Below are 14,432 nucleotides of genomic sequence, written 5' to 3'. Positions count from 1 at the left end.
GACGCAGCACCAGGCGCAGCCGGCCCCGCCCCCCCGCTCGCCATTGGCCAGTTCAAGCGCCGCGGCTGGCCCAATCAGGGAGGCGCGGTGCGGCGGGGGATTCAAACGGCTCGCGGGAGCCACGGCACCCTGCGAGCGGGCATGGCTGCGCGCCCTCCCTTCCAGCTCTCGGCTAGCCGCCGGTCCGAGCCGGAGTACCAAGGTAAGGCCGCGGGGCGGGGGGGTACCGGGAGACAAAGACCCAAGGGGCTGAGCCGCTCTCCTCTCCCGGTCGTGCCGAGCCGAGGGTCTCGCTGCCGGGGCTGCCTGTCGTTATCGCCCCGCGTAGCTCCGGGCCAGGCCGCGGCGGGTAAGGGAGGAGCCGCTGGGAGAGCGAAGCTGGTCGCTCTCCCCGGGAAGCGGGAGATAAGGGCAAGAGCCTCAGGCGGGGTCGGAGACCGAGCAGGTCTTGGCAGCAGCGCCCGTGGCCTTAGAGTTTCTGACCGGTGCGAGCGGTTCTGTGAGACTTCACCTTCCCCTCGCAGGGCTGGGGCCGGTGCTCTCCCCCACCTTCCCCCCCCCCCCCCCCCCTCAGGCAGGGCTTCTGAAGTGAAAGCCTTTCTTCATGACAAAAGGCACGCATCAACTTCAGAGTATTCTATCGAAACAAGCGAATGCTCGTATCTAGACCTGCGCTCTTGACCGGTTTGGCTTCTGCAAGTTAAACGGACTGAATTGTTTTGATGGGGCTGTGCTGTTTGGAGTCGGTAAGACCTGAGTTTCTGGAGCAGAAGGTGCCTGGGAGGCTCTAGGATGCACGCTGAGCTTGCTGTTGTGCAGCATCTCTTGGCAGGTACACCTCTTCAGATGTACACTGCCTCTCAGGCTTCATTCAGCATGGGCTTGGGCCACTGTGCTAAAAAAGTACTATATCCTAAATGAAACACAGCGTTGCAGCAAGCCTAAGTCTCAATCCAACCTGCTGGCTGTGTGTTTCATGCTTTGGTGTGTCAGTCCATGAGAAAGAACTTGCCTTTTCATCTCTCCTATACTAGAAGCAGGTTCTGTGGGTAATTGCCCCATTCTGTGGGATGACAACATTCTACTATGGAGTGTGTGCAATCAAGTGCCTAATTCTCTTGAGGATTAACATTCAGGTCCTCAAAAGCAATAATGTTTTAGCAATTCCTACAGTCTCAACTTCTGTAATACAGAAATATCTCATTGTTGAGGGAACATGTTGCTGGACCTTGCAGAGACTTCTGAAGTGTGAATCAAGAACAATGGGAAAGTCAAAATAAGAAAGATAAAGAACATGTGCAAATAGATTCAAAAGGGGATTTACGCCTGCCTAGGAGGGACAGAAGTTGGGTTCTATATGGGAGTTCATTGAAGACTTCCACTGCTGAATAAACCTGTCTATGATGGAGGATGGTGCAATGCCACAAGTTCCCGAATGCCATAAAGGAATTGTTCTGAATCAAAAATTATGCTTTAACTTCTTGCTCTCACATACCACTGCATGTGAAACAGTTGTAAGACTTGGAGTCTTAACTGTCTAGACTGACTGTGAGGATGCTTGAGCTTGCTTTGAGTGGCAGGACATCTTATCCCAGCTGCTTCCAGCAAGGTCACTAGCTCCCTACAGGAATAAGGAAACATCTCTAAAAGAGATCAACAGTGTAGTCCTATGAAGGACATAAATCTCTGGTGTGCAGTTAACCAGTGAAAACATGGGAAATAGTATCCTGTTCTGGAATTACTTTCTGTTTTGAGTGACAGCGGGCTTAAGACCTTTTCAGGATCATCTTGTGCTGTTATTAACACTGCTGTTGGTCCCAACATTTGTGCAGATGACAATGGAGGAGAAGCAAATAATTTTGCAGGTGGTCAGTTGGGTTCACATGCATGGTGTTTTTCACATGTGCTATACTTATCTTACTACTGTCACAACTGAAATGTGTGCCTGCTGAACCAACACTAAGTATGCAAAATACTGGACAAGCACCGGAAGAGTGAGCCTGACTTCTTCCCCTCACAAAATCGTGTTTCTTTTAGTTTAATGCAGCAAAATAGTCATCTTGTATAGCTGTGAAATTGCATTCAACCACCCCTTGAATATAGTCTTTCTCAAGAAATGAGAGAATGTCTAAAACATAATAAAACGTTAATATTAAAAACTTCCTTAATCTACAGTGTCTGTTTCATAATGTCTTGATGCTATTTTAATTGCCTTTCTTTTTTTCTAAGTGACAAAATTTGGCATTACTATTTTAGTTGAAAATGTAATAAGTCTTTTTTAAACCCACTAGAACAAAGACGACAAAAAGTTGAAGAATATCTATCAAGAAAAAAGACCTTTTCTGGTGTGCCCAGTCAAGAAAACCAGGCATCCATCAGGTAGTGTATCTGCTATGGCTTATATTCCTTTAGAAAGGTCTATATTTGATGGAAAAGACAGAAATAGCAGTTCTTGCAGAGAACCTCAACCAAAAGGTGAGACCACACAACAAGACTGGTGACCACATGAATTTCATAAAGCCCTTTTATTGTCAGTAAATACTAAAAGTTTTTGTTAACCAAATGCATAATAAATCTGATTCATGGAGTGTATTATCTGCTCCTCTAGAGACTGAGACAGGACAGGATACCTTCATGGCAGAGCTCTTATTTCAAATGCCACTTTGCCTCTATAACCTTCCTTCTGCAAATAACATTTTTTTCCCCTTCTTTCTACTCAGTCTATGCTGCATGTGTTCACAATCCACCTGATCAAGCTTCCTTGTGGTTTTGTTGTTACTAATTCATTATTTTCTACTATAAACAAAATACTGTTATAAAACCCAGAGTGTGTGATGGTCAGCAGGTAGGCGTAATGTTCTGTAAAGAGAATGTGGGCACTTACCACCAATTAGTAGTGCTTCTTTTTATTGACTTGTATTTAAATCTTCCACTCTAAAGTCTGGACATGTAGTATAAGACCTAATAACAGAAGTTTCTCTAGAGAAGGCAGTGGTGTGAAGGAGTACAGGAGGTTCTGACTCTTAACATTAGTTCATGGTGTAGCAATGTTTTTGCAAATGGTAAATTTCAGTCTGAAATTTGTTCCCATCTAAATGGGAAGTCTTGCTTGACATTTTGTATATTCAAAGTAGCGTGGGCCTGTGTTCAGTAGCACAGAACCACTTGGTAGTACAAATCTAACTGAACAATGACCTTTGAATATAAAATACACATAAATGACAAGGATAAATATCTGTCAAAGACTTGCTCTGTGTAGCAGGAAAAGGCAAGTGCTTTCATGTTGTAGAAAGCTATCCTGTGTTGAAAAAATCAACGCCAACTACTTTCATTGTAGCAACACTCTCAATTTAGCATTTGATCTACTTTACTTTTCCTTGCTCTTGGCTTCTTCTCTGGCTATTAAATTCCAGGCCTTTTCATAGTCTTTGGTTAACTCATTGTTTAGAGCCATCGTGTATGTGGGCATGACAAATGCTTTTAATTTGCAGCTAATGTGGAGTTATTGCTGTTCCACACTGTTGACCACCTGAAAGGAGGTTGTAGTGAGCTGGGTGTCTGCCTTCCCCGCCCCCCCAGTAACAAGTGATAGGATGAGAGGCAATGGCCTCAAGTTGTGCCAGGGGAGATTTAGAATGGTTATTAGGACAAACTGAAAGCACTGGAACAGACTGCCCAGAGAAATGGTTGAATCGCTGTCCCTGGAGGTATTTAAAGGACATTTAGATGTGCCACTTCAGGACATGGTTTAGTGGCAGACTTGGCAGTGTTAGGTTTATGGTTGGACTTGATCTTAAAGGTTTTTTCCAACTTAAATGATTCTATGATTCTGTAACTTACGATCAGTTCCCTTAATGTGTATTCTTTATCACAGGTGACATGGAGGTGATAGTATGACACAGACTGCTTTCTGCAACATTTCAAAGTCATTAATTATCTTTATTTTCACTAATGTGTCTTCATTTTCAACTTGACTGGCTTTCAGAAGATCATCTGATGCAAAGATATCAGTTGCTAACTGGAACTTTAATTTTCAGTCACATGCAGTGGTGCCATGTTTCATATAATGCATCATGAAGCGTTTGAGGAAGAATGTGGATTTGTAACTTTAAACTGAGATGTTTTCTTCTGAGCTGTCAATACATTTTCATAGTTGCTAGGAGGCAATACTGGTCTTGGTAGTTTGATGCCAGCTCTGGTGCCAGACTACTGGTTTTGGAACCTCTTAGTGTGTATCCTTGTTCAGGCTTGTCCCAAATGGCCTGGCCTCTGATGCTTGCACTAGCTGAGCTTCAACTCCTTGTGCTGCTTCCCCTTCACCCTCAACAGCAGCATTTACAAACTTGGCCTGTAGCATATGCATCAGGCCAGACAGGTTGGTGCTCATCCTTTGACATGAGAATGGCACTTGCAGTAAATAGGGTCTGTTCTCTTCCCCTCTGTTAGTCAGCTCTTTATGGTATAAGAAGGCATGTTTTGCAGCCTGGGCTCTGATCAGTGGTTGCTTAGCCATTTTTTCTGGAGGAAGAGTACAAGCTGAACAGAAATGCTTCAGTATGAATTCAGACTGCTACCTGGTCCATGCGAACTTACTCTAAAAATACATTCCTTTGTTATGTTGCAGGATAATTTGTCTTTTTTTTTTTTAAGCAGTAGCAGAACCAGGAGAGCAACTAGCAATAAACTGCAAGCCAAAATACAGCTCTCAACATCTTCAAAGCCAGAAATGGTAAGTTTTTGACTGTATTCAAATACTGATGGCACTCTGCTCCTGTGGCTACAACATTCCACTCACTTAAACTGTATTTAAGGTATACGATTTCCAGAGCATGAGAAGCTTGCAGGTAAAGAGGTGCAGTTTGTTTAAAACTTTATTCAGTGACTGCTTTTTATATGCTCTTTGGAGAACTGTTGCATTACTGTATGTAATGGATCATATTGATACTCAGCTTGTACCTGATTGGAATGGGTATTAAAGAGAACACCGTTATTGCTGAAATAATGATTACATTTTAACGACTTTTTTGGGACTCCCAGAACTTTTTGGATAGATTTTAAGTCTTTGGGGAAAGTTATCTACAATCTGAGCATGGTCTTCTGTCTTCTAACAGAGTACAATTCTTCTATTGTACTCTTGGTTGCTTATTTTTTTCCAAACAACAGTAGCTGTTGCGTGTGTGGTTTTTTTTTTTCAGTTGTGATGTTGGCAAATCTAATGTAGTCAGTAGATGCTAATACCTGATCAGAGTTCAAGGGAATGTCTTCCCTATAACATTTTGTGTCACTTTTCCAGAATTAAGATGCACATGGTTGTGCTGTTTAGAAATAGCAAAATACAGATTCTTCTCCATGCCTCTTCTCAGGTAAAGATGAGGAAAAAAACCAGACACAAAACCTGTTTTAGATGGTTTTGAGTTTGGGTACCAAAAGATTTGAGACACATGGTGTTCTTTGGGGAAAGCAAAACCCTTAAAACTTCAAAATTGAGTAGTGTGGGGAAAAATTCCAAAAATGAGAACAAAGTATTTTCAGAAATTTCCTGAAGGGAGAAATTTTGGTCTGTGTTAATGTCTCATGTGATTTTAAAGTTGAGCTAAACTGCATACCTTCCTGAAATAACAGCCCTTGTATTCAAGAAGCTGTAGTAGTTATTGGCTTGCTCAAATCTAACTTCTAAGGCTGAATGACAGACCAGGAATTGAGATGCGGTGTTCAAGGGCATCTTCCTCAAAGAAGAATATCAGCTTCTGCAGACTTCCATGTGTCATTCACATGTTTTTTCCCCTGCCTTTGGATCTTTCACTCTTCCATAAGCTGCTGCTTGGACAACGCTGAATTAGTTGCTGTAGAGCAGCATCTTTGGCAGAAAAGACTAGGTCCCACTTTTCACGGACTCTTGGCTAGGGTTATGCTGAGAACACATGGTTGAGAGTTCCACAGAGTAGTAAGCCCATATAAAACATGCATGTCTATTCTTAACTATGGCATCCTACAACTCATTAGTTAGAAGAAAAATCTCCCTCTTCTGGAAACATATCCTAATGCCCTGATTAATGGCTTTACTCCCTTGTGTTAGTAGGCTATCCACACTAAGCAGAGGAATGGTGCTGCCATTAAGTGATGGGGTATGCAAACTGAGATGCTGCTGCTTTTGACTGTATACATCCTAAAGCATGTTTCTACTTTATGACTCTTAGAAGGGGATTTTGACAGTTAAAAGCCAGCAGTTGCTTTGAGTAGTGTTTCTGTAAGAAGAGTGTAGCCCTCAGGTTAAGCCTTTTTACTTCCAAGGCAGAGTTTAAAGAATCCTTATTTGACTTTTTTAATGTGAATTCTGCCATAATAGTTGACAAATATTCTACTCAGTATATATGCATTACTTTTGTAGATACTTTTAAAGTGGAATTTACTGTTAAACACTTTAGTCCTGTAAGCGAGTGAAGGCCTCTTTGGAAGGAAGTAACATGCAGCATGAATGTACTTCTAACATCTCCATGGATATGCTTTTGATTTCAGGAAAATAAAGAGAATTCCAATAAACTGTCATGGGACCAACTAAGCAGAACCTCCAAAAAAAATTTTATTTTAAACTCTTCCACAATCAGACTGACAAATTCCATATCAGGGACAAACTATAATCCTGAAGATTGTGCTTCCAAGGATGAAGTTACTGAAATAAAATCTCAGCGTGTATCAATTACCAAGTCTTTCTTGCAAATAAAAAGCATAAAAGAGAAGCAGTTGATTCAAGATAAACAAAATTCAAGTACTGGCCTACCAAAGAAACCAGTGCTTGGTTCGTATCGTGGCAAAGTTATCCAATCCAAGATAAACTCCTTCCGAAAAGCACCAAAGAGTGAGGGAGAAAATAGTTCTTTGCCAGACAAGAAGATTCTTCCTTCTGCCACCAAACCAGCACCAAGTTCTTTATCCATGAGCAGCTGTAGTGTAGTTCGGAAGACCGTCAAAGTCACAAACAACCCTAATTCTGTAAAACCAAATGATGTCCTCCCATTCCAGAGCAAACCATCTGACAAAGCTGCTATTAACTCACAGTCCTGTCTGAAGAAATGGCAACCAACATCTGCTGTAGCACCAAAGAAAGTAACAGTCCAAAAAATGATTGGTGGAAGGGGACTACAGTCACTGAAGGCTGCTTCTAACAATTCTGACCACAGAGTACTAAGAGTGAAGGAATGTGCAGAGTTTTGTGGAGATGCAAGACCAGAAGCTTCAGCAAAACCAATTTCTGTTGTTCCTGCTACAAAGTCAGGACAGGATTCTAAAACTAATGGCAACAGAAAATCTGTTCTGCCAAAAGAGTCAGCAGAAGAGAGAAGGTAACTGAGTTACTGTTATAGCTTGACCTTGGGAGGTATTTAGACCTTATTTCCAAGAATACCTGTTTCTTGCTGTAGATGCACTGAAAAATAAGAGAACTGAGTGTTTGAACTTCATGCACAAGGATAGCAGACTAAAACTGTAGACTTAATGTTGAGAAATCAGGATTTGGAAGAATTGCAGCCGCTCTTCAGGCTTACAGCTTGCCCTGTGCAGTTATAAAGTAAAAATGTATATTGCTCGAGCTGTCTGGCTTTTAGGCAAGGGTTGTGACAGCCTTAAGCAAGACAGATAATCCTGTAAGTGAATTGCATGTGCATGCCACTGCTTTAAAAAAAAAGACTACTGTAGGATATATATAGAAGTGAGCATGTTTATGGACTGAAGGAGAGAACTTGTCAATTATGTGTTTTTCAACTTGGTGAATGCAGCTTAAACGATGGGGTGAAGATTCATCACTTAAAAGTTATTTAGTATTCTTGGTAGAGCTCCTTGTAGAAAGTCACACTTACTAAAAATTGGTGGTCTAGGTGGTTGGGGTTGAAATTAAACATATATGAAGACTGCACTACACATAGGCATCATTTTCAGGTTTTAAAAGCTGAGTGATAGGTTTGTTCTGGGCTGCTTTCCATGCTTTCTGGCCTTAGAGATGGCTTCTAGTTTTCTGGTTTGAAGTGGGATTAGGGAAGAGAAGTGGCACAGATGAATAAATCAGAAGCCTTTTTTACCCTCTCTTGAAAAAAATGGTCTGTAGCCTAAGTCTCTTGTTGCTGCAAGCTGAGAGATTAAAGTGTTCTGACCTGATAGATACCTAAAGCAGATAGATATGCATGGTTCTGAAATATCCATGCAGGTCTAAATGGCAGCTGTGTTCCTTTTAGGATTAAAGCCTGAGTACTCAAGGATTATCTGGAAAGTACATATTTGATGCCTTACCCTAGTTAGTGTTGGCCAATGTAAAAAATGATAAAACATCTGTCACTTTAGCTAATAATACTCTTTAATGCAGAGCTCGCCTGGATGAATGGAGGGCATCTAGAGGAAAAGTAATGAGGAGACCTCCTATATCTGTGCTTCTGGGACCCCAGTCTAAAAGCGAAGAACATGAATTCTCTTCTGGTGATTGTTTAGAGCATGTATTACATAGTGAAAAGGTCAACAAGACTCTCTCAGAATGTCTGCAGTTAACTGAACAGGTATTCAGTCCCTTGCCTACCAAGTTCTAATCATATAGGTCGCTACAACATGCAAGTCCTATGGGTGTGCTGGACCTGTGAATCAGATACAGAGGACTAATTGCTCCCCAAGTTAAGCAATATTATAGCTTTTTGCCAATACCTGAAGAAACTAGTTCTTCCTTAAGCTTCACTAACTTACTGAACTACCCAGTAAGATTAGGCAATAATGGTAACATAATAAAGTAGAAAAGCTATAATGTAAGGAGAGTGGCTATGAAGTACTTATTTTAAAACAAGTTTGCATTTGCAAAAACTTGCCTAGACTTCTGAAAAAGTCTGGTTTAAAGTAGTTCTGAAGATGTCTATGCATTCTACTATCCCTTCTACTTACAGTACTGTATAAATCTCATTTGGAAGAATAAGTGAATGACAGTTCTTCCACCCAAGATCATAGTTCAGTCTTGGAAATACCTTCCATCTTCAAATTTCAGGGTTACTTTCCAAAGAAAGAAAAAAATACTTGCTTTCTAGTTCAAAACCAGCTAAAATACAGCACCTCAAAATGTTCACTGCATTTAAATCTCTACTCTTGTGTTGACTTCAGGGATGTCAAGGTGATGAAGTACGTGCCATGTTGGAAGATCTGACACAGAGCGTTCCTGGGGCTAAAAAGCTTGCAAAATATTGGATCTGCTGTATTCGTCTTGAACAGATGGGCCCTCTTGAAAAGCTTATTGCTGTCTATGAGGAGGCCATTTTGGCAGGAGCAATGGTGAGCAGCTTGTCTTGAAGTTTGAGATTAAATATAAAGGCAGGATAGTATGGTATATAGAAAACAGAAATAGTTGTATTTTATAAATCCTTTATAGAGTAGGAGAGCCATGTGACCTACTTGAACATAAAAAACTGGATTTGGTTTGCTCTGTAACCACTGTAGATACTACTTCCAAGATGAAAGGTTTAGAATCATCAAAATACCATATGATGTTCTGCCTAGAAGAAATTAAGGACTGAGACTTCTAGTATCACTAGAAACTCAAAACAGAACTTATTTTTATATTTATTGATGGACTTAATTCCTGTGCTTTAATATCAACAAGGTTTCAGGACATCAAATACAGCCTTAGTGCACCAAATACAGAGAATACAGCATTCACTTGTTCTGACATGTCTCTGAACAGCATTAAATAAAAGGTTTGTAATGTGAACATCATGTGGTCTGTACTGCTTTAACTGTTATACCAAATAAGATGAAATTATGATTAACTTTGGAATTGTTTTTCTAAAACAAATTTTTTCCAGCCTAAAGATGAACTACGCCACACACTAATAGATACTATGAAAAATACTGAAAGCCTTTTTAAGTCTGAGGATGGTAAGTTGGAGTAATCTATTTTAGTTAAATGTCTGCCTTGATAGGCAACACAAGCTAACTGTTGTGCCTATATTAAATTCTATTTAATGGAAACTTCTCTGTGATCATTTTGTACTCAATTGTCTTTGCAAACAACTTTGACTAAACTAATTCAGTTGTGGGCACATTAAAATGAGTAGTGGAGATACTTCCATATTCAAACTTTCTACTTAAACTCTATCAAAGCAATGTTGTCCAGCTATTTAGCCTGATAATCAAAGAGTAAATGAAGTTCTTGTGAGCTAGGAATCAGTTGCCTCTGACTCAAACTCCTTCACTAGCAGATGCATAGTTGTGTTATGATATAGTGTCAATTAAAGGCAGTAAATATTGCAATTTTTCAGGTGAAGTAGTCATATACATTCCTGTTCAATATAATGTAACCTGACAAGTATTTGATCCCAGATAATGACTGAAATACTTGTTCAGAGCTGCTGCGCTTGGGAAGAAAGAGAATGACTTCTCAGTATGTACTTAGCCTGAATTTTTAGTAACTTAAATTGCTGTAGCTCAGACTCAACACATACTTAACTTTCATTCTCATGTAAAGCTTTAAGATTTTAGAGATCTCTCTAAAGCATTATCTTTTCTTTAGTTGTAATTAATCACATCTATACTTTATTCAATATTTCAATTTTAGGGGCAACGGTTATAGAAGCTCATTTAAGTGAGGTAGTAGAAGTCAGCAAAGAACCAAATTCATCTGTAGAGAAGGTTCAGGAGGCCTTCAAGGATCTCAGCTCTGACAAAACAGACAGTGATGACAAAGACGAGGAGACTAGCAGTGAATTGATCAAAAAAGAAGAAATGGATTTAAACCTAAAACCAAGAGAAGAGATCTTGCTAAAAAAGAATAAAAAGCACAAGACTAAAGAACGTACAAAAAAGAAAGGAAAATGCGAAACAGAAGAGCAGAATGAGGATGGGGTAAAAGATATAGGCCAAGCAGTTAATTCTCCTGAGGAGAATGATACATCTTATTTAATGAGACACAATCCATCCACGACACCATACTTGGAATGGTAAGATTTCTTTAGATAACAATGGAAAGGTTACGTGGTCTGGGGTAACAGTAATGTCTGTGCCCTGCTGAAACAGGGAGGCACTGCACTTAACACTTAGTTAAAAGCTCTCAAGATCTTAGTTTTGTAGGATTGCTTCCTCTTCCTTCTGAAGGAAGTATTTTTAAATAAGTTTTTTTCTACTCAAAGTGCTTTGCTTTTTGAATGCCTCACTACAGAGTAATCATACCTCTTTGGCAGAGGCATAAATTCCAGGTTTAGGATCCCTTCCCAGAGCCCACATGGCAGTAGCAGTTCTACACTCAGCTAGGTAAAGAAAAAGTAGGTGTCTCCAGTCCTCCTTTTTTCAAATATAGTTGTGGTTGTATGTCATACAACACAGGAGAAGTGAGCAAGATGTAACTGTTCTGTAAAGGTTATCTTAATTGTATCTTGAGGCAAAAATCTGGGTAGTAATCTACAAAACAGATAACACTTAAATCTGTTTTTTGCCATAAGGTTTCTTCTAAGATATCAGACTTCAGAAAGTTGTGCTCAGTTTTGGCATCTGTTGGAGCTGGACTTCTGGCAGCTGTCTGCTCTCCCTCACAGCACGAAGAACAGTTTCCCCCTGATGAAATAGGGGGGAATTTTCCTTTTGGAAACTATTTTCAGGAGGTTCTCCAGACTAAAATATTTTGCACAAGAAAAGGATTGTACATCTGGTTTTAACTGTATGAATGGGAAAGTTCCTGTTTCCTTTAGATATGGGAATCAGAATTGAACAGGAATTATGACTTGCCATTTCTGATAGATGTAACAGAGGTAATCTGTATGATGGTGTGCCTATGTTTAGTGATTTATTTTTCTTATCTTCCTAAGTGTTAAGATGCATCATGAGGCAAATGACTCCAGTTCCAAAGACCTGAAAATTATAACCCCTTTGCGATACTCTCAACGCCTTCGGGAGAAGATGTGCAAGCTGTTGGACACTGTTAAAGATCAAGATCCATGTGTCCCTTCATTTGAACAGCTGGGAGAATTGGAATCAAAAGCCACTGCATTTATCCACAACCAGAGCAATGCGCTCAAAGAAACAAGTGCTGATGTAGAAGAGTGAAAATCAGGATTAATGAGATGTGGTTAAAGACTGGATTTTTTTTTTAAGTTGGGGGGTGTTTGTTTTTAGCAACTTTGAGAGAGGGGCTATCTAAAACTTGCATGGATGGCTTAACTTGCCTGAGTTACTAAACTTTTGAATTTATAAGCTTCTGCCTTTTTTCAAAATTGTGGTAAATCTGGTCTGTTTCAGTACTTACAAATGTCAGTGACTTCATGTTAAATATGATTCCTTAAATATTGAATTAAGGACTAGGTTTAACACTTCATAAAACAGTTTGATTGTATATTGCTAATATCTGCTGTTTTCCTGCTGCAATTCCTGTAGATTCTTTACAACTGCATGATCTAACTTTTAGTTTAAGAAATAAAAGTAATGTAGGCATTCCAATAGGGCAGTGTTTACTACAGCAACAATTAGTTTTGAAAACTGAAAGCAGCTAGTAAGGTGTATACTAAGTTTAAACTGTTGTATCCATTCTTATGGGTTATTTCAACAAAATAATCTGTCTAATATTTTTAATCCCTTTAGTTACTGGGATTATTCATGATTGAGTAATCTCCCTTAGATGAGATCTGATACACTAATTACTATGTGACTATTCTAATGTTGGTTTGCATTAGTCTGTAATATGGTAGCCTTATTAAACTAATCAACTGAGTTGTATGTGTTTGTTTATGGCCTTTAGGTGGGAAACTAATTGTAGAACATGGCTATAGGCCTGAGACTGGAATTCTGAAAAATATTTCAGTCTGTTCTTGGAAGTGAACTGTCAGAGCAGACACTGAAATTTTTCACATTCAGCAGAAGCTGTTTCCATCTCTTCAGTATGCAGAGTTTACATGAACTGTAACTCAACATTGCATTCAGACTTCAGCTTGTGAGAGACGAGAAACCAGGCCTGTGAGAAACTAAGAAAAACAGCCTGAGAAAGCAAGAGTTGAGGCTGATCAAAGAAATGCCTCAAACACTCGCAAGACAAAACTATGAGTCACAGGGTGCATTCTGTGGAGGTCGAAGCTGATAAGGCTGCCCGAATAACACAAGATGGGACTGGAGGAGGGAGCCCTGTGAAGACAGGACGGCTCTGCTCTGGTGCACCTGGCCAAAACTTCAAGGGCCATCTGTCCGGTGAATGACCTTTGCTTCATTATCCACGAAATGCATATTAAAGTTAACACCCCTCAATATGCTAACGAGGGCTAACATGATCATGCTAATTACATCATCCCATGAAACACCTCACCCCTCCCCGTACATGGGATACGTAGGTATGTGGGTCGACCTAGGGGATGGACCCAAGGAAAGTGGGTATAAATCAAGAAGGGGGGGTGGGGGGGGTGGCGCGGCCCCGAGGAGAGAAAGTGCAGTGAAGCGAAGAAGACGGATGCCAGCGAAAAAGACGGATGTCTCCCGTGCCTCCCGGAACCCTCGTCGGCAGGAGCTGCGCAGAAACCCAGACCGGTGATCTGTATTTCCCCATTCCCTCTATCTCCCTCTTTTCCCTTTCCTATTAAGCAATGCAAGGCATATTATATTGCTCGCCACAACTTGCTATATACTTAGCCAACTATCGTGTGTTCAATTAGTACATTGTGAGTAGTTAATAAATGTTTAGACTTGGAGACTTGTTGTCCGCTCCATTGGGGATTTGCGAATCTGAGTCACTTGTCCCCCTCGTCTGAGCGGGACGTGACACAGCTAAATCTTGTCTGCAGAAGGGATGTGGTCCGCTGCATCTTGTAGATCATGTGCTGACCAGAGCATCTGTGTTGTGCTGGTTCTCCTCTCTCATGGGCACTGACTGGGGCTGCATGGAGTTAAGCTCAGTGATTTTTTTTTTTTTTTTTTTTTAAAAATTTTAACCTGGAAGTCTGTAAAGTGGAAATGCTTTTTCCAGCATGGAAAGCAAAATGGTGGAAATCATTCTGCCATTCTGACTCCTATGATTTGCAAGCAGCTCTAGCTGGTTTTGTTTGTCCTGAAACACTTATCTTTTGTTACAGAGTATCTTGTAGTTAAAAGTTTTACTTACACTTCCTTACCTACTGATTGTGTTTCCATAGACAAAAAAAAAACGAAGTTAAAGCACAACTCCTGGCCTAAGGCTTCATTTATTTCACTCACTAGTACCAAGCTCTGCACAAATTAGTCTCTCGCTACAGTGAAGGAAGCAATTGCGAAACTGTTAACGGGGACTTGCACTCTGACTTTTTGTGCAGCGTGGAGTCGCGAGGTATTAGCAGGTCTCCCCCCTGAGGCGCTGGGCAAGGGGTGTGTGTGGGCTGTTTACTGTTAATAAACACCGGGTATAAGCGCAATTAGCAATGTTCTGAGGAACAGTCAGCGGGAAAACCTCCATGGAAGGCTGGGCC

At 40.6% G+C, this 14,432-nt stretch overlaps 1 protein-coding gene across 1 annotated transcript; it reads left to right on the top strand.

Moving 5' to 3' along the window:
- The first annotated feature begins 141 nt into the window (after positions 1–141).
- On the top strand, positions 142–12,718 carry CKAP2 (cytoskeleton associated protein 2). Its single transcript, XM_074816731.1, has 9 exons — positions 142–202; positions 2,292–2,379; positions 4,654–4,729; positions 6,517–7,340; positions 8,354–8,540; positions 9,127–9,294; positions 9,825–9,897; positions 10,577–10,958; positions 11,820–12,718. The coding sequence occupies exons 1-9, from the start codon at positions 142–144 to the stop codon at positions 12,055–12,057; spliced, it is 2,097 nt and encodes a 698-aa protein (XP_074672832.1). The 3' UTR covers positions 12,058–12,718.
- Positions 12,719–14,432: the final 1,714 nt, after the last annotated feature.

This window comes from Strix aluco, chromosome 2, assembly GCF_031877795.1.
Source record: "Strix aluco isolate bStrAlu1 chromosome 2, bStrAlu1.hap1, whole genome shotgun sequence".
Classification (NCBI taxonomy): domain Eukaryota; kingdom Metazoa; phylum Chordata; class Aves; order Strigiformes; family Strigidae; genus Strix; species Strix aluco.
The sequence above is the reverse complement of the archived record's forward strand: the minus strand, read 5'-3'. Positions and strand labels throughout refer to the sequence as shown.